Genomic DNA, 21,452 nt, shown 5'->3' with positions numbered 1-21,452 from the left:
CCACCAAAAATAATGTTAATAAAATATTTTTAAATGCAAAAGGAAAAGGAAAAGAAGCCCATAAAAAGGACAGAAGCAGGGCAAATTAATTTCTAATGTGTTAAATTTAACATACACCCTTTAAAAACAAAACTACAAAATTGAAGTTCACAGCTTCATGGATGGTCATATTTGGGGTTTGTTAGTTTATTGAAATGTTCATGTTTGTTTACATTCATAATAAAAAGTTTACTAAAAAGTCTTTTTTTAAAAAATTAGTCTATATGAATCATGTAAAGTGATGTGAACAGGACCAGGAGATATGTTGTACACAGTAACAGCAATATTATATGATGAAGAACTGTGAATGACTTAGCTATTCTCAGCATTTCAATGCTCCAATACAATCCCAAAGAACTAATAATGAAGCCTACTATCTGCCTCCAGAGAAAGAACTGATATAGTTTGAATACAGACTGAAGCATTCTATTTTCTACTTTTTCTTTTATTGAAGTCTTCTTGTATATAATGACTGATATGAAAATATTTTATGTGATAGCACATGTATAACCTATATATGATTGCTTACCACCTCAGGGAGGGAGTAGGGCAAGGAGGAAGGGGGGAGATAGAATTTGGAACTCAAAACTTATAAAAAACCAAAATGTTAAAAAATTGTCTTAACATGTAATTGGGGAAAAATAGGATATATGTATATGTATATATATATATATATATATATATTTTAAATAGTCTATACTCACTGCTTCCATTTCCTTTCCTCCCTTCACTTGACAGTCCCTTTAGACCTGGTTTCCAACCTCAACATAATATTGAAAACAGTCTTTCAAGAGATATCCAAGACCTCAATTAATAAATCCAATGGCCTTTACACAGGCCTTACCTTCTTTGACCTTTCTTACAGCTTTTGCCACCAGTGACCATCCTGTCCTCTTGAATATTCTCCCTTGGCTTCCATGGTCACTGCCATCTTTTGATTATAATACCTGTGTGTTTTTATACAATTTATTTAACCACTTTGTGCCTCAATGTCTTTTCCTCTACAGAACCCTGCTTTGAGACCACTCCTCCAACCTGTACTTAAACTTCAGGTTTGGGGTCCCCAAAGGGTGAAACTATTATTTCCTTCAGAATAAAAATATAACTGAGATACTATGACTTCTTTTTTCTTTTTTTTTTTTTTTAGTGAGGCAATTGGGGTTAAGTGACTTGCCCAGGGTCACACAGCTAGTAAGTGTTAAGTGTCTGAGGTCGGATTTGAACTCAGGTACTCCTGACTCCAAGGCCAGTGCTCTATCCACTGCGCCATCTAGCTGCCCCCGATACTATGACTTCTAACACTGTTGCTCATAAATCTCCACCAGTGTGCATTTCATTGGTTATCTATAAGTAGCCTCAATTAGCTTTTGGCAAAGTTGTCAGTCAATAAGCATTTATTAAATGCTTACTACATGCTAGGCCCTGTGCTAAGCACAAGCACTAGGGATACAAAGAGAGGCAAAAATGGCCCTTCCTTCAAAGCCCTCTCCTTATTGGTGAAACACTATGCCAATGAAAATTGTACATACAAGATATATACAGCATAGATGAATATAATCTCAAAGGGGAAAACATTAGCTGGGAGAAAAGAAACCAGAAAGGGGTTCCTGGAAAAGGTAAGATTTGAGCTGAACTTGAAGGAAGCTAGGGGAAGCAAGAAATGGAACTGTGGGGTGAGGAACCAGGGGAGGACAGAGCATTCTATGCATGGGAGAAAGTTAGAACAAAGCCATGGAAATGAAATATGAAATGTTTAAGGTAAGTAGGCCATTGGAGCTTCATTGTAGAGTATCTGGAGGAGAATAAGGTGCACAAAGAATGGAAAGGTAGGAAAGAACTATGTTTTGAAGATCTTTAAATGCCAAAAAAGGACTTTATATTTTATCCTAGAGGTAATGGCCACTGAAGCAGAGAGGTGATATGATTAAACCTGCACTTCAGACAAATCATTGTGGCACTTGAGTAGGAGATGTGATGGAGTGGAGAAAAATTTGAGACATGGAGACTAATCAGTAAGCTATTATAATAAGTCAAGAAGGAGGTGATATGGGATGGTCCGAAGGTAGTTTTGTAAACAAAGAAAAAGAGATATATACAAGAGCAGTTGTGATTTGGAACTATGCCCAAAGGGCTATGGGACTGCTCATACTCTTTGACCCAGTGGTACCACTGCTAGGTCTGTATCCCAAAGAGACCACAGAAAAGGGAAAAGGACCCACATGTACAAAAATATTTATAGCAGCTCTCTTTGTGGGGTCAAAGAATTGGAAATCAAGGGAATGCCCATCAATAGGGGAATGGCTAAACAAGTTGTGGTATATGAATGTAATAGAATACTATTGTGCTATAAGAAATGATGAGCAGGAGTTCAGAGAAACCTGGAAGGATTTACATGAACTGACGCTAAAAGGAACAGAACCAGGAGAACATTGTACACAGTAACAGCAACATTGTGTGATGAACAATGGGGATAGACTTGGATCTTCTCAGCAATGCAACAATCCAAAACAGTTTCAAAGAACTCATGATAGAAAATGTTCTCAATATCCAGAAAAAAGAACCATGAATTACGAATGCAGATTGAATCATACTGTTTCTACTTTTGGACTGTTTTTTTTTTCTTCTTGTTTGAGGTTTTTCCTTTGTGCTCTTATTCTTCTTTCACAAGATGACTAATGTAGAAATATGTTTGATGTGATTGTACATATACAACCTATATCAGACTGCTTTCTGTCTTGGGGAGGAGAGAGGGAAGGGGGGAGGGGAGAAAAGAAATATTTGGAACTAAAAATCCAGTGAAAACAAATGTTGAAAACCAACCTTATATGTAATATGTAACTGGAAAATAATAAAATTAAATTTAAAAAAAAAGTCGTTGTGAAATGTAGAAATGATAAGACTTGGCAATGGATTGGATATGTGGAGTTATTAGAATGAGGAGTTAAGTCACTGAGTTTGTGAGCCTGGGAAACTGGGAATTTCCTTGACAATACTAAGAGAGTTTAAAAGTGAGGAGAGTTTCAGGGAAATAATGAGTTCTGCTTTTGAGATGCTGAGTCTGAGATGCCTATAGGGCAACCAGTTGGAAATATACAAGAGGCAACTGGAGAACTGTAACTCTATCTCAGCATAAAGATTAGGGTTGGATAAATAGGAAATAATGCATAAGATGTGTCATCCATTATACACTGAATTAATTTAATTCCATTGAATCTGTAGGATCTGATGAGGCCACTAAGGCAGATAATATTCCAGGGAACAAGAGAGAACCCCAGGGTATCCACAGTGGGAGTAATGCAGATGAAGAAAAAACTAGCAAAGGAGACTGAGGAATGGTTGATAAATAAAAGAACCAGGAGAGAAAAGTGACACAAAAACAGAGAAGAAAGAATATACAAAAAGAGGTGATTGACATTGTCAAAGGCTATAGAGAGGACGAGACCTAAGAAAAACTAAGAAATTTGTCAATTAAAAGAACACTGGTAACCTTGGAGAGGGCATCTTCAGTTAAATGACCAGATTACAGAAGGGTTTACTACTGAGTGAGTAGCGGGATCATCTAGTGTAGATGACTTTCTCAAGAAATTTAACCACAAAGGTAAAGAGATGGGAGCCAATAGGGATGTGCTTAGATCATGTGAGAGTTGTTATTTGGTGGTTGTTGTTGTCGTTGTTGTTGTTGTTGTTGTTAAGGATGGGGGAGACATGAGCATGTATGTAAGGAAGTGGAAAGGATCCATTAGATAGAGATCAAAGGTGTAAGAATAAGGATGATATCAGGAACAAATTGTCTCTTTTAGACTGGGAGTTCCTGAGAGCAAGGGTACCTTTTAAATCAGTAACCAACCAATAAACATTTATTAAGTATCTACTATATGCCAGGCACTAGTCTAAGTGCTGAGGATACAAAAAAAGGCAAAAAAGCCTCTGTCCTCTAGGAGCACAGTGAGCACTCCTCTGAAGACAGGAAGTATGCTTCATTCATCCAACATGCATTTACCCACAAGGAAATAACCATGTCTCCCTTTCCTCCCTCCCTTTCCACTGTGTTGAGACCTAGTTCAGTTCTCCAGTGAGACCTGTTATTGCTCCTGTTCTGCCAAGCTCTGTTTCCTCCAACCTACATATTTTTTCTCTGGAACAGACCTAGGACCCGGTCCCGAATTTGCTTTGTCTTGATGCCGTAGATTATAGGGTTGACCATAGGTGGGAAGAGTAGGTAGAAATTGGCAACAAGAATATGGACATGGGGAGCAGCATGGCGAGCCACACGGTGCAAGAATGATGAGAGCACTGCAGGTGTGTAGAAGGCCAGGATGGCACCCACATGAGACACACATGTTCCAAAGGCCTTATAGCGAGCTTCTCTAGATGCTAGTCTCAGCACTGCCCTCAAGATCAGAGCATAGGAGAGAGTCACAAAGAATAGATCCATCCCTCCTATGCCCAGTGCTACCGTAATGCCATAGACATTGTTGAACCATGTGTTACCACAGGCCAGTTTTACCACTGCCATGTGTTCACAATAGCAGTGTGTGATCACTCGACCCCGGCAGTATGGGAAACGCCTGAGAAGGAATGGCAGTGGGGTCATGAGAGCCACAGCCCGGGCTACAGCTGCCATCCCAATCCTGGCAATGAGTTGTTGTGTCAGTACTGTAGTATAGCGAAGAGGTTCACAAATGGCCATGTACCTGTCAAAGGCCATGGCCAAGAGAATGGCTGACTCCATGATGGAAAAGGAATGGAGGAAGAACATTTGAGTTAGGCAAGCATGGAAGTTAATCTCATGATCACCAAGCCAGAACAGGGCAAGCATCTTAGGCAATGTGGAGGAGGAAAGGACCAGATCAATGGCTGACAACATGGCCAGAAAGAGATACATAGGCTCATGGAGAGTAGCATCAATCCTAATGATGAAGAGGAGGGTGCAATTGCCCAACAAGGCCAGAGAATAAGCTGAGCAGAAAGGGATGGAGATCCAGATGTGTAAATGTTCTAGACCTGGAATCCCCATCAGAAGGAAGGAGGTTGGGTGCAGGGAAGTGCTATTCATGACTGACATGTCCACTGTATGATGGCCTCTTCCACAACTGTCTTCTTAGGGGCTTCTCCCCTTTCAAAAGAGAGTGTTCAGAGTGAGCAGAATTAGACATATCACTCTCTGACCTCCCAACTGTGAAGATGATCCCTGGTCCTCATTCCAAAACCTAATGGAAAATCAGGCAGTGAGTGAGCTGAATAGATACAAAGAAGAACATGAGGTCTCTTCCCTTAAAGAATGTGGAATGTCACTAAAAATACAACATATACACACTTGAAAAGTTCAATAATTCAAGAAATGTCAAGTGAGACATGTAAGCAATAAGAGTCACAGAATTTAGGAAGATGAAAGGAATGCTATGGGCTAGAAAAGTCATGAAGAGTTCCATTTCAAGAGGTGGGACATCTCTCATGTTAGTACTCTGCTCTATAACCTATAATGACTCCCTATTGCCAAACTCATAGTAATAGGAGTGCATATTTTAGACTGAATTATCAGATTTTTAAATGCCTCTTTCTGGAAATTCTAATTTCTAATTCTTTTCTCTCTGAGCCTCTTTTGATCTAGATAAAAGGGGGTTCTTGTTACTTATCTAGCCACACACCCTTGCCTATCAGAGTTCCTTTCTAGGATGCTTTTAAACTCTAAAGATAAGCAAGTACAGTACAGTGGGAAGAGTACTGTTTTGAACATCAATGGACTTTAGGTCAAATCCTGCCACTCTCACTTTACTATGTGAACTTGGAAAAGTCATTTAAACCCCTCTAGACTTCAATTTCTTCAGCCCTCAAATGAAGGGGCTGGATTAAGTATTGACTTAATCCAAGTCCCTTCCAGGTTTAAATCCATGGTTCTGTGAGTCTCCCTTAGGCTTGAGAGTAGGGGGGAAAGGCTTAGGTAGGGAGCAGGGGAATCAATATCTTCTAAAAGACCAACCTCCCCACCTTTCTAGTTTGTGTTGCCCCAGGCAATATAACTTAGTGTACTCCACACCCCATTATTATTTCCCCATCCACTGGCCCATATGCCTCTAATTCAGGGGATTTTAAACCTTGTTTATACGTAGTTGTTTGCATGCTTCCTCCCCACTGAATGAGCTAGGTAGCATGGTGGATAGAAAGCTCAACCTGGAGTTGAGTTCAAATATGCCACTTACTAGCTTTGTAACCCTGGGCCATTTTTCAACCTCTGCCTGCTTCAGTTTCCTTACCTGTAAGATAGGGATAATAATAGCATCTATCTCCCAGGGAGAGATACATCTGTAAACCTCAAAGTGCTAAATAAAAGCTAGTCACTATTAAGGGCAAGGGCTATTTTGTCCTTTTCCTTTTATCCTCACTGCTTAGCACAGTGCCTGACACCTTATAAGCCCTTAATAAATTCTTATTTAGCATTAGACAGTAAATAAGAATTCTTATTATTATGTGACTGGGACTCAGTCACATGATCCTGGGAACCACATTTTAGAAGGAACATGGAAAAGCTGGATTGCATACAGAGAGGAGCAGGCAAGCTTGGGAGCTGAATCTTGAGACTGACATTTGGTGTTCTGTGTTGTGAGAATCTTCCATTCCACCATCAATTTGTGGGGCACATTCATTCTCAATCTCTTCTTTTCCTGCTGTGTTCTGAAAAGCCCAATTGTTCTCTAGTGGCTTGGAAGAGTTCTGTCCCCACACTCAAATTTATACATGAAATGCATGCAGAAGGTAATGGAATTCAAAAGTCCTATGAATTTAGGTGTGAACATACAGAATTCCACGCCAGAGATGCCACCTTGTAGCCATGGATGTATTTATTCCTTGGTGGATTTAAGAAGCTCACCAGAGGGGCAGCTAGATGGCTCAGTGGATAGAGCACTGGCCCTGGAGTCAGGAGTACCTGAGTTCAAATCCTCCCTCAGACACTTAACACTTACTAGCTGTATGACCCTGGGCAAGTCACTTAACCCCAATTGCCTCACTAAAAAAAAAGAAGAAGAAGAAGAAGCTTACCAGAAAGTCATAAAAATAGAATCCTTGACACCAAAATGGGAAAATCTGTCTATCCCAGTGACTCAGCAAAGAACCCTCCTAGTCCAGGCCTTCTTAACTTGTGATAATGAACTTCTAAAATATGTATTTTGATAATTGCATTTCAGTATAATTAGTTTCCTTTGCAATGGCATATATTTTATATGTGAGGCAGGTAAGTAGCACAGTGGATAGAATGCTGTACCTGAAGCTGGGAAGACCTGAGTTCTAATCTGGCATTAGACAGTAGCTGTGTAATATTGTGCAAGTCTCTCAAACTCTGTTTGCATATAGTTTCCTCATCTGTAAAATGAGGATGATAATAGCACCTACCTTTGGAGGTTTTTGTGAAAAAAGAATGAGATATTTGTAAAGGGCTCTGAAAGCCTGAAAGTGCTATATAAATGCTACTTATTGTTATTATTACTTTTATGCATTTAAAAACATCATTCTGAAAAGGGATGTGCAGGGTTCACAAGACTACCAAAGGGGATCAGGACAGAGAAAAGTTTAAGGGTCCCTGTCATCCTCCCTTTTATATCTCTCACCCATTTGGCCTCATAAAATCCCTGAGTACAGGGAGCAAGAATAGATTCTGAGCAGAGCTTTACAATCTCTGTCTCTCCTGCAGCCCCTATCACAGCATTTTATATAAAAAAGGTAATCAAGTAATATTCTTTATGATGACTGAGAGTCACCTTGTCACAAGAAAATAAATGGAAGGGCCTGTGGGACATCTAGACTAGAAAAGAAAAGAATGAAGTGAAACACAATCACAGTCTTCAAATATTTGAAAGGTTGTCATGGGGGGGGGGGCGGGGAGAAGGAGGTAGCCTATTGTGCTTTCCTCTAAAGGGCTGAACCAGAAGAAGCTTTATGTTCAGTGTAAAGTAAAATTTCTTAATAATTAAGTGAAGGTGCGGCAGCTAGGTGGCACAGTGAATAAAGCACCAGCCCTGGATTCAGGAGGACCTGAAGTTCAAATCCGGACTCAGACACTTGACACTTACTAGTTGTGTAACCCTGGGCAAGTCACTTAACCCCCATTGCCCCACAAAAACTAAAACAAATAATTAGGTGAAGGTGAAGACTCAAAGGCATGGTCTCTGCAAGAAATTACCTTCCTCCTTATACTCAGAAAGTGACAGTAGAAGCCCACCCAAAAACTCACTCAAAGGATATAGGAGACCAGACTGGGAGAACCCTAGGTGAGAGTGGCTTATGGGCTTGAAACCTTGGGGACAGTAAGAACCCCTAATTCAATTTTTCTAGGAGCATAAACCCTAACAGGGGGAGAAGAGGGAAGGACAATGGATAAAGGTATTCCTAGTTGTTCTGAATAATCAGAGATAACTATCCCTAGTTATGGTGGGGGCCTGCACTCTGGTGGGGAGGGGGAAAGGGTGTGATATGTGTCAGTGTGTCTTTCTTGATTGGCCTATTTGAAAACCTGAGTCCTTTGGGCTAAGGTGTGATGGAGTGAGATCTTTCATCAATCCGTTTAAGGACTTGGGTTCCTGGATGGGTTCCTCAGTCAGTCTATCTGGAGGCCTGAGTTCCTGACAAGGGAAAAGCTTATTGTGTTACATCCTTTAAAGGGATACCTCCTATACCACCCCCACCCAAGTATCCACCTGCTCCAGAGAAATTTCCACGTCCTTCCTTCTCTGAGGGGGCAGCCAGGAATCTGTGCTGCCTTCTCTTCAGACGGTATGTATTTATAAACCAGGCTGGGAACCCTGGGGAGGAAAAGTATATAATCTGAATCACAGGCAATTCTAGGAGTCTTTAGGGAGAACCTGATCCACTCCTCAGGAATCACCCAATGGAATAGCTTCAACTCCACAGCTCACAAGTCCAGATTGTCCTGGGAAGTAGCATGATGTACTGGAAAGGTCACTGATTGTGGAGCCCAAGGAACTGGGGATTTCTGTCTCTAACACTAGTTATCTGGGTGAACTGGAAAAGTTACCTTCTTTGGGCATCAGTTTACTCCTCTGTAAAGTATAAAAAATGATACTTATGCTATCTACCTCATAAAGTAAATCAATATTTTCTATATATTTTGAGAACCACATGTTACCAGCTGACACAAACATTCATAGTTCTAATGGAACAACCTTGTTTATGGTTTCATTTAGAGTCTACACTAAAATATAAAACTCAAAAAATTTGCTTGTCTGTCTCTGGCAAGGAAATTCTCTGAAAGGAATTCACATGGAAGAGATATTCCTTAAATATAGAAGATGGTGGAGAGGCCACTGTGGTATCATTGAAAAATCATGAACATTGAGCAGATGTATGATGGGCTAGCCATGCAGCAAGAGCTGAGGATCAGAGGATAATCAAAGTGTTTCAGTGCTACACAGGAAATGGCAACAGACTGAGAAGGCCTTCAACACCCTGGACAGCATATGTGAAAGAATGATAAATTATAAGAAAGTATCTGAAGGTCACAACCTTTACTGGTGGAGGGAGTACCCATTTAGATACAATCACAAATCTATTGAAATAATGACAGCATTGTCCTTACATTTCTCACCTATATAGACAGGTCAATGACCCACATAGATAGGTGATGTGTGAGAAAATAATGGGATTTGGCAACCACCCAGGGGCCCCACCTGGAAATTGATTTGGAATCGATTGAATTGGGTGAGACTGACTGAGAGACTGACTGAGAACCTACTTAAGGCTGATTAAATAGAGACCACACCTGGCAGTACCTGGGTGGGATGTTGTTCTCAGAAGCTGAGGACTTTGAACTCAGCAAGGAGACTACCCTGAGGTCCAGTGAACCAATCTAGCCAATTGGCTTGAAGGATGGCCCCTTCCAAGGGAGGAAGACAGCAAGTAGGAAGTGAGGCTGTCTCCTTAGCTCTGTCTCTTTTGTTCCAGAACATCATGTTGGTGGCTGAGGAGAAGGAGAAAGAGTCCAGTCTGAACCCTAGGGAAGATAGGTTTCTTAATTTTCTGAACTCCACGTATTCTCTCTTTACTAACCTCTAATATACTTTAATAAATGCTTCATGCCTAAACTGTTACTGAAGCTTCTAATTTATAAGTAAATCCTACCTAGTTGCCCCCCCACACACACACTGGGGGCAAAAAAGGTGACCAGACATTAGATTTTAAATGTTACATGAGGAAATGTGATGTAATTGAAAAAGCAGTGGGCTTTGAATCAGAAGAACTGTATTCAAGTACTAGATCTGTCACTTCCTCATTTAACTCCCTCAGGAAGTACTTCATTTTCTTTTTTTTTAATTTGGTTTCTTTTTCAAACAGAATGTTATTCAATAGGGCAATAATTGGGGCAGTGTTGAAATTACCATGGGAAATTTGAAATAACCCTCTTCTCTACTACCTTCCTTCTCCCATGCTCCAAAAAACCCTAAAATACTTGGAATGGGGGAGGGGGCAAGGAGGAAACAAAGTGTATATAAGAGATATACATTTTCACGTGGAAAAAAAGTAATTCTTTTTATTAACAAAATTTATTTTCTCTCTTTTCTACTCCTCCTTTAGGGGCAGCTAGGTGGTATAGTGGATAGAGCACTGGCACTGAATTTGGGAGGACCTGAGTTCAAAATCTCAACTCGGGGGGCAGCTAGGTGGCGCAGAGGATAAAGCCCCATCCCTGGATTCAGGAGGACCTGAGTTCAAATCCAGCCTCAGACACTTTCTACTTACTAGCTGTGTGACCCTGGGCAAGTCATTTCACCCCAATTGCCTCATCAAAAAAAAATTAATTAATTAAAAATAAATTTAAAAATCTCACCTCAGACTCTTTTAACCTGGCAAGTCACTTAACCCCAGTTGCCTTAAACATTTGGCACCATCTTAAGTCATCTCGATCTATATTTTGCCACTGGACACAAATGGCTCTAGATTGGTGACTTTGCACAGCCCTCTCTCACTTAAATCCAATTCAGTGCAAGTCATGACATTGCCTCAATGTCATGGTCCTCTTCAAGAATGAAGGACAAACAACAACAACCTCCTCAAGGTGAAAAACAAAAACAAAATCCTTGTAACAAATATGCATAGTCAAACAAAACAATTTGCCAAATTGGCTATGTCCAAAAAAATACCTCTCAATCTACTCCTTGAGTTGCCTCTTTGACAGAAAGTGCGTATCAGGTTTCAGTATGAGTTCTCTGGAGAAATGGTTCATTGTTGTGTTGGTCAGAGTCCTTAAGTCTTCTGAAGTTGTTTGGAAATCCCCTAACTCTATTCAAGATTCAACTCAAACACTACCTTCTATAGAAAGCCTTTTCCATTCATGCAAGATGCTAATTCCTTCTCCTGTAAGGAATCTTCCATCAAATCTTTATATATATTTTATGTACTTAATTATATACATGATATTACAGCATTGGAATCTCAAGTTTTTAAGGACCAGGAAGTGAGGCTGTCTCCTTGGCTCCTTTGTTGTTTTCGGCGGTTTGGGGGGTTTTTTGTATCTCTGAAGTTTAGTGTGCTGACACATTGAGTACTTAATAAATTAGTATTGATTGATTAATTGATGGAATGATTGAGACCAATTCCTAGAAGAATTTCAGAATGAATTCTTGGAGTCAGAGGGATGAATTTTGAGAATTTCAAAAAGAAAATGGAGGTCACCAAAAGCTAATATGGCTTCATTAAAAATAAATAATGAGGGGGCAGCTAGATGGTGAAAGCACACTTACTAGCTGTGTGACCCTGGGCAAGTCACTTAACCCCCATTGCCCCGCCAAAAAAACAAAAAATAAAAATAAATAATGACAGGGGCATCCAGGTGATATGGTGGATAGAGCACTGGCCCTGGATTCAGGAGGACCTGATTTCAAATCCAGCCTCAGACACTTGACACTTACTAGCTGTGTGACCCTGGGCAAGTCACTTAACCCTCATTGCCCTACCAAAAAGTAAACCAACCAAACAAACAAAAACAAAAAGATAATGACAGAATAATCTAATTTCCTTTTTTGAAATGGTTGGCAAACTGGTCCATTGATCAGGGAATCCTTATAGTAGTAGTATAGCTAGATCTGGGCAAAGCATTTGGCGATCTTTCTTGCTGGTCCTGTGGATGAAATGGAGAGATAGGAGCTAGGGCAGTGGTTCCCAAACTGTGCACAACAGATTACTGTGAGGAGTTATTTTTCTTTTTTAATGAAGTCTGTGAATCCATAAAAGTATATTGCTGAAATGAGGGTAGATTTTGTAATATATTTTCTCAATGAATAGAAACTATCAGTACAATGCTCTAAAGTGATAAAATAGAGGAAATTTAGATTTGCTGACCTAAAATCCCAGATTCTAACACATTGGAAAATGTTCTAATAAAAATATTATAAATGTTAGCTATATTGAAAGAGCTATATACATATGATAGGGTACTATTTTTTTTTATTTTTTTTTATTTTTTTTAGTGAGGCAACTGGGGTTAAGTGACTTGCCCAGGGTCACACAGCTAGTAAGTGTGTGTTAAGTGTCTGAGGCCGGATTTGAACTCAGGTACTCCTGACTCCAGGGCCGGTGCTCTATCCACTGCGCCACCTAGCTGCCCCCTATTTTATTATTAATATTAGTACTATGCTTTAGGGAAAACCTGTGGTGTGGCAGAAAACACCTAGGATTTACAGTCTGAATTTGAACCCAAGCATTACTAATGCTACTATTTACTGTGTGATCATGAGCAAGTCAATTTCCAAATTGAGTTTCAATGTCATCATTTGTAAAATGGAGAAAATAATATGTGCACTCCATTCATTATGAAGGTGCTATAAAGAACATATTTGTAAATAATCCTCTGAACTATAGAAAAGTGAGTTACTTGTAGGAATCTATTCATAATTCTTTTAACATTTATTAAGAACTCATATTTAATAACTCTTTGGGCATAATTCCAGATTGCTCAACAAAATGATTGGGTCATTTTATAATTTTACAAATAATGAATTTGTGTCCCAGTATTTCTACATCCTCTCCAACATTTATCACTTTCCTCTTCTATCATTTTAGCCAATCTGGTTGATATAAAATAATATATCAAGGATGTTTTAATCTGCATTTCTCTAATTAATAATGATTTAGAGAATGTTTGTATGACTATAAATTATTTCAATTTCTTCATTGGAAAACTACCTTCATATTTTTGACCATTTATCAGTTGGGGAATGACTCATAGATTTGACAAAGTTCTATTTGTGAATTTCCCTCCGTCTTATTTTTACTCACTATTTTCCTTCCCGGCCTCTCTTTTCACCCTATCCCTGTTGCCTTGTCTTTTCCCCTTACCCTCTTATTGCTTATTTTACCCAACCCCCCAAAATTCTCTCCCTTATCGTCTCCCTTCCACCTTCCTAATCTTATTCTATACACCCTTTTAAAAGTCTCTCTCCCACACTATCCCCCAGCGTTCTTACCTCTTCAGATCTCTTCAGTTGTATACTTCGTTTCCTCTTCAATCCAGATAAGAGTATGGTTGCAACATTACCAGCCCTCCACCCCCACCTGTTTCCTCTGTACTAGGTTTTCCTTACATGCTCCATTTTTATGAGATAATTTCCACTTTTTACCATTTCCTACCCAATTTTGTTTTGTTTTAGAATTACCCCATTGTATACAACTTAGCCACAACCTTTCTTTCAAACTGCCTTAGTACTGATAACAGTTCTAAGGATGCTGAAAACATTTTTATATATCATAAATAAACAGTTTAACCTTGATTAGTGCTTTGTAATTTGTCTCTAATGATTTCCTTGCATTTCTTCTTGATCTTTTATATTTTGGAGAGCAATCTAGAATTATGCCCCCAAAATTATTAAACTACCTGTACCCTTTGACCCAGCAATAGTACTACTTGGTCTATTTCCAAAGATGATTAGGGAAACAGAAAAATTATCTATATGTTCTAAAATGTGTATAGCAGCTCTCCTTGTGGTAGCAAAGAACTAAAAATTGCAGTAATACCCATCAACTGAGGAATGTCTGAACAAATTTTCATAAATTATTCTGATGGAATACTACTGTGCTATAAGAAAAGATGATTTCAATGATTTTAGGAAAACAAGGAAAGATTTCCATGAAATAGGAGTGAAATGAGCAGGACCAAGAAAACATTGTATACAGTAACAGCAATATTGTTCAAAAACAATTGTGAACAATCAAGTTATTTTGAATATTATAAATACTCAAATCAACTACAAAGACCTCATGAAGGGAAGTAGTATCTACCTCTAAAAAAGAACTGGTAAATAGAAGTATGCACAGTGTGGTTTTATATATATTTATAAATCTTTATTGAATGTAGAGAATGGCCTTCTCTGGGGTAGGGGTAGAGGGAAGGGAAGAAAAAAAAACTACATGATAATTTTGTTGTACATTTGAAAGGAATAGCAAGTTGTGAATAGTAGGTTTATAGTGTGATATACAATCATCTTTTATTGTACTATGTTATGAAAATGTTTTTTATATTCAATAAATTAGACTTTTATTTAAAAATTCTAAAAAAGAACCCATTATGCAATGACTGTAGTGATAACCTGGGTGGATTCATTGGATTACACAATATTCTTAAATTCTGGTTGGCCCCAGATCTTCGGTTAAAAAGAGTTTGGTAGAGAGGGGTGAGAGTAAAAGGAAATCACCAGGAACTATCTTGAGAGGCTGCTGAGAAGAATCATCAGAACTTCCAAAGATCTAGTCAGTATACATAGAGGGATAATCAGGGCAGAAGTTGATGGAGATGTTCTGAACATGAACTATGGGCTGTACTGAATAAGCTGATCAAAGTTAATCTAAAAGGAAGAGACAATGACTTTCTCCCTTTCCTTTCTTCCTGTCTAGGGAGAAGTTAAATGTCCATGTGTACTATTCATACTCTCTAACTACCTACATCCATTTTACTCTTCTAGACTGATATAGATACTTCTCTTTTCCTAAATGTCTAATTTCTCTTTTGGTTGTTAAACTATGAGAAAGTTTCTGATCACCAAATAACTCATACTGTTTAATATACTATACACAGAAAGTGATTAGGAGAATAGGAGGAACTTCTTTGAGAGGTGAGAAAAACCAGCCCAGTTTTACTGAGCTGAGGACTGGAGCCCCAAAGCGAAAGAGAAGGAAGGAATGTTATTGATTATAAGAACTAAAAAAGCACCCAAAGACCTTAGGCCTATTTTTATTTCCATAACTTCCCCCAACCAAAAAAAAAGACCAAACCAAAAGCATCATAATATAAAGAAAAGTCACTGCAGATTTAACATGAGAGGTCTTATTCAATAGTTGTTCCTGATCTTTCTCTTTATTCTTTCATTCTGAACTTAAGCAACATGAAATAATATGAACATCTCTATATGCAAAGAACAGACAAAAAGGGAGTCATCCATGAAGCTGTGAAACTTCACTATGTATAATTTGATTTTCTTTTAAAGTATATAAGAAACAAAGCCAGAAAGAATCAATTCAAGTACTGTGGAGCCACAGTCAAGATAACACAAGATCTGGCAGCTTCTGCATTAAAGGATCAGAGGGCATGTAATGTGATATTCCAGAGGGCAAAGGAATTGGAATTATAACCAAAAAGCACCTACCCAGCAAAACTGAGTATAAACTTTCTGGGGAAAAAAATGGGACTTCAATGAAAAAAGAGGACTTTCAGGCATTCGTGAAGAAAAGACCTGAACTGAATTGAAAATTTGACTTTCAAATACAAGAGCCTAGAGCAACATAAAAAGCTGCTTCCTGGAGCAGCTAGGTGATGCAGTGGATAGAGCACTGGCCCTGGAGTCAGGAGTACCTGAGTTCAAATCTGGCCTCAGACACTTAACACTTACTAGCTGTGTGACCCTGGGCAAGTCACTTAACCCCAATCGCCTCACTAAAAAAAAAAAAAAAAAGCTGCTTCCTCACCCATTGAGAAGGAAATCAAGATGATAACCATTATATATATGAATTCACACAAAACATATTTCCATATTAGCTATGTTGCAAGAAGAAGAAGAAGAAAGGAAGAAAGGAAAGAGAAAAAATATATGTTGCTATCTGCATCAGAGTTCATCAGTTCTCTCTCTGTAGGTGGATAGCATTTTTCATTATGACTCCTTTGGAATCATTCTGGATTATTATTATGAGAAGCTAAGTGATTTTTTTTGTTTTTGTTTTGTTTTTACCATTGATCATCATTACAATAAAGCTATTACTGTAGACAGTGTTCTCATGGTTCTACTTGGGAAGTCTTCAAACATGGGGTGACAATGACTTGTCAGGACTGTGCTAGAGGGAGATATTTGTAGTTAGATTTTGAACTAGATAACCATTGAGGTTCCTTCCAACTCTTATAATCAAATATCCAATTCTGATTTGATTATGCTGAAGGTGGTCTTGTTCATCCTCCTATACACAGTAGGAAATTGCGTTACAATGCCCATGAAAAGTCATCACACAGCCTCTGTTCAACTACCTCCAAAAAGAGGGGTCAGAGCTAGCCAGCTAAGTTCACACCTAAACAATTTGATTGTCTACAGTTAGCACCATTGGCCAATGTCAAATGATTTCCATGTTGTTAGATGATATTTTGTAAGATGGCTAACTGGAGACAATGGAGGAACATAGTTTGCTGCAAGTCTCGGAGGCATTCCTCTTCATCTACTCAGAGTCCTGGTACCAGAGAAAAGCAATGTGGTATAATGGATAGGGAGCTGAACATGAAGCCATAAATCAACTGAGTTTAAGATCTGGTTCTGACACATACTAGCTGTGTAATCCTGGGGTTACGCTTCTCAATACTTTGAATAACCCTCTAAGACTGCAATTTTCAGAGAAAATATCAAACTGCATTAGTAAATGAAGTTTCCTTCTCTCAGAGTTCCTTATACAAACAAAATCATGAGTCTAGTTCCCATCTCCATGCTAGTCTTAAAACCTCTAGTAATTAAGCCCTCATAAATGGTTTCTACAAGCTGAGCTTTGACCCGATGTACCAGCAGTTCCCCAACACACCTAACACTTGATCCAGGATCTTCTTGGTCCTCAGGCCATAGATGATAGGGTTCAAGGTGGGTGGAATGACCAAATAAAAATCAGCAAGTAGCACCTGGATGTGCAGAGGTACTACATCCTGCCCAAACCACTCCACATAGTGTGATATCATCCCAGGAAGATAGTAGAGCACCATGACCCCTACATGGGAGCCACATGTGCTGAGAGCCTTCAGTCGAGCATCTTGGGAAGAAAGTCTAAACACTGTCTGAAGAATAAGGCTATAGGAGGTGGCAATAAAGGACACGTCAGAACCCACAATGATAGAGGAAAAAATCAGACTATAAAGGCTGCAGCCATCACATGCTAACTTTGCCACAGCCATGTGATCACAGTAGGAATGGGGGACCATGTGGGAGCCACAGAATGGCAGCCGAATCACCATGCAGCTCAGGGGAGTCATAATCAGAATAGCTCTCACCATGATAGCCATGCCAATCCCCAACATCACCTTGGGTGTGAGGATGGTCTGGTAATGCAAGGGTTTGCAGATGGCCACATAGCGATCAAAAGCCATGGCTAGCAACAACCCTGTCTCAGCAGCTGTGGCTGCATGGACCACATACATCTGAACAAAGCAGGCAGTGAATGTGATGACACCATCACCTGACCAGAAGATACTCAACATCTTGGGAGCTACAGAGGTTGCCATGATGATGTCAACAGCTGCCAGAATGCACAGGAAGTAGTACATGGGCTCATGCAGAGTAGGTTCAACCCAGATCACAGTCAGAATCACAGTGTTCCCTACAAGGGCCACAACATACATGAAGCTCAATGGAGCTGCCAGCCATAGGTGTGCCCCCTCAAGTCCCGGGATGCCCACAAAAATGAAAGAATTGTCTGTTGTCTGGTTGCAAGGTGATGCCAGCATGACAAGGGAGGCTTCTTTCCTGTGGATAAAATCACAAAGCTCATAAGAGGACAGAGAGTCCAGCTGAGGCTTCTAGTTCTCCCCAGTGCCACTTCCTACTTGATGACTTAATTATTATTGGTTTCTAATTTCTCTGCCAACTAGAAGATCCTTTGTCTTGGTAAGAAAAAAACAAAAATAGCTCATTTGCAGCAGATGTCCATGAAAAGTAAAGAGATCAGGGGCAGCTAGGTGGCACAGTGGATAGAGCACTAGCGCTAGAGTCAGGAGGACCTGAGTTCAAATTCGGCCTCAGACACTTGACACTTACTTGCTGGGTGACCCTGGGCAAGTCACTTAACTGCCATTGCCCCACAAAAAAAAAAAGAAAGAAAGAAATTAAAGAGATCAGAGGCAGTTGGTGCTATTTTGCTCATTTCAGGTCATGAGGTTTATCTTAATGACATCCTCAGGTCCTGAAAGAACTGGTTGGTATGACCTCTGGGCCTCTATTGATGATTTGAAAGATTTGAAAGCACAGGAGAGGTGCTGCAGAAGTGAAGGATGGCCAATGTTTTCTCAAGTGTCAAGAAAGGAATGAAAATAAAATCTTATAAACATCAACCCGTGAACTTGAATTTATTTCCTCAATGAATTTGAGTTTATATTGTGTGAAAAGGTGGTCCATGAACAGCTAGAAAGCAGCAGTTCCCAAACTATGGTCCTTAGACCTCTGGGAGTCCCTGAAATCCTTTGGGTGGGTCTGCATGGTCAAAATTTTTTCATAATAATGCTAAGATGTTATTCACTTACTAAAATATCATTTCTTTTTCACCTACATATGTGTATGGTGCCAAATTTTCTTCATGTACTTCAACAATATATCACAACAGATTGAATTTTAGAATGAAATATGAAAATAAAGCTATCTTCTACTAAGCCAGAGACTACAGATTTGCCAAAATATGTAAAGCAATAATATTCATCTTACATTTTTTTGCTTTGGAAAATATAGTTATTTGCATTAAAATATGTTAACTTACAATGAATTTATTATTGTTTTCAAATCATTAATATTTTAAACTTAACTTAATTTCTAATGTAGTAAATATGACCCTCATAAACCTAGGCTTTTCAGGGTCCTCAATAGACTTAAAGAATGTCAAGGGGTCCTGAGATCAAAAGGCTTGATAAAATAAACCAAAAATGATAAAATGTCTTCAGCAAAAGAAACTACACTAATTTTACTTCCTTTTTTGACAGATCCTAAACTAGGAGTTCAGGAGAATGCTATATATATAGCTTACCCAGACTTTAGAAAAGCATTTGTTAAAGTACCACATGGTATTCTTACAGAAAAGATGGAGGGGTGTATACAACTAGATTAATTCAGAACTGGTATTTAAAAAATAAACATTTGTAAGAAATCATCATTATTGACTAGTCATTCAATGTCAAGTTAGAAGATCTCCCATGGAGGACCAGGAATCTCTGTTTCTCCCTTGCTGATGAACATTTTTGTCACTGACTTAAGTAAAAGCATAGATGACATCCCTAATACATTTGTCATCCTACTGTTAGTAATGTTTTCCAGCTTTTTGTCATTTGCAGAATTAGTACCAAAGCATATTTTGACAGGCAAGAACATTAATGGGACTCTATTAATGTGGAATTTAATAGGGATCAATATTGTCTTCCATTTAGATTAAAAAAAAAACAGGACTTCACAAATGCTGAATGTCTCAAAAATCTTAGTGCAGTGATAAGCTTAAGAATAACAGTAAAACTTTTAGGATACCCTGTACAATATGAAACAGAGGCATGCTTAGACAACAATTTCTCTGAAAAATAATCTGGGCACATTAATGAATTTCAGATTAATGTGAGTCAAAACCAAGATGATATATGAAAAATCTTATGGGCCCTTGGGCATAATTTAAAGAAATGTAGCTTATGAGAATTAGGTGGTTGATAATCCTGCTGTTTTTCTTTTCTGATCTTGTCCTATAGGCATCATGTTAGGTGAGAGGGCCCTGAAAACAAGGCTAGAGAAAAGGATAGGCAAAGTCTTTGACCAAAATCACCTTCCTTTATAAGCCTCAGGTGGTGGGTGAAAATAAAAAAGTGCTGAGAAATCCACCTCAGTTTTGGCCCTGAAAGAGGGGGCCTGGTGGGCCTGTCTGGGGGCCAGAGACCCTGAGTGGACAAGGAAGAGCCCTGTACTCAGTCAATGACAGTGAGTTCTGGGAGTAGGAACAATCCCTAAATAAATGTGTTGGGAAACATGAACTCTGGCTGTGAGGGGAACAGTGCCCTGTCATGCTGTTTGAAAGCCTGAGTTTCTGAACTCCTGAGAAGAGAAAACTGATTTTGTCCAATATTGTCAAAAAGAAACCCACCTGAAATTCTACCCTCCCCACCTCAGTGCTTACCTGCCCTGAGGAAGCCTCCAGGTTCTTCTTTCTCTGTAAGGGCAATAGGAGCATCTGAGCTACCCCTTCTCTAGACAAGGAGGATTTATAACCCAGGCTCTTCATTACTCTGGGAACCTATAACCCTGGAGTTCCCGTAGGAGACCTGCATCCTCTCCCCTAGAATCACCCAGGGAAAAGCCTGAGTTGGTGAGGTGTGGAGAATAGGATATCAGAGAAGGCACCTAGTATAGGAGAAAAGACATTGGCTATAGAGTCAGAGGACTTGGTTTTGAATGCTACCCATGCGTATGCCACTAGCTAGGGAGGTGAGCATGGAGAAGATACTTCCCCTTTCTATACTAATTTCCTTTCCCTTTGAAATGGGGATCATACCATTCTTACTACCACCCTCACACGGCTTCTGTGATAAAAGTATTTTATCAGCCTTAAGCACTGTAGAAATTAGTGTTTATTTCTGAGCAAAGACAACCTGAGATTATTATCTCCTGTATCTCCTACTAGAGATAATGGCCCCTCTGGGTGGTGGAGATTCTGGGGCACCAAGAGGTTACTGCTGGAGAGGCTACAATGAAGGGAGAGAGAGAGGATAGGATGAAGTGAGGCATAATGGGAAGAAACATGCTATCTGGCAACTTCCTATTTTAAATAATCTTTCTTATTCTCTAGGTGATAAGATAAGTTGTTTCTACAAAAGTACAAGTGTTCAAAGCACCTTCCAAATTTTGTTTCCCTGGGACAAATCCCAGATTGCCCCCACCCTAGTTGTAGTTCTAGTCAAAAGACCTATGTTTGAATTCTGATTTTGACACTTAATAACTATATAAGCATTGGCAAGTCGTTTAGACTTCTCAATTCAACAATTATTTTAAGGACCTATATATGCCAAGTACTGTGTTAGGAAGAATCAATGTTCACTCCCCCCCGCACTCCCCCCCCCAAAAAAAATGGTTACTAAAAATAAGTGGTTACTGTCCTCAAGGAGTTCACATTCTACTGAGTGAAAGCATACAAAACACAGGAATTTCTTTGTCAGG

General features: G+C 39.2%; 2 protein-coding genes across 2 annotated transcripts; both read right to left on the bottom strand.

Moving 5' to 3' along the window:
• Positions 1–4,159: 4,159 nt before the first annotated feature.
• On the bottom strand, positions 4,160–5,104 carry LOC122750799 (olfactory receptor 52K2-like). The gene has a single exon (XM_043997617.1). It carries the CDS (start codon positions 5,102–5,104, stop codon positions 4,160–4,162), a length of 945 nt encoding a protein of 314 aa, XP_043853552.1.
• Positions 5,105–17,044: 11,940 nt separating this feature from the next.
• On the bottom strand, positions 17,045–18,025 carry LOC122751706 (olfactory receptor 52I2-like). The gene has a single exon (XM_043998850.1). It carries the CDS (start codon positions 18,002–18,004, stop codon positions 17,045–17,047), a length of 960 nt encoding a protein of 319 aa, XP_043854785.1. The 5' UTR covers positions 18,005–18,025.
• Positions 18,026–21,452: the final 3,427 nt, after the last annotated feature.

Source organism: Dromiciops gliroides, chromosome 3, assembly GCF_019393635.1.
Source record: "Dromiciops gliroides isolate mDroGli1 chromosome 3, mDroGli1.pri, whole genome shotgun sequence".
In the NCBI taxonomy this organism is placed as follows: domain Eukaryota; kingdom Metazoa; phylum Chordata; class Mammalia; order Microbiotheria; family Microbiotheriidae; genus Dromiciops; species Dromiciops gliroides.
Note: the sequence above shows the minus strand (reverse complement) of the source record. Positions and strands in the feature narration are given on the sequence as shown.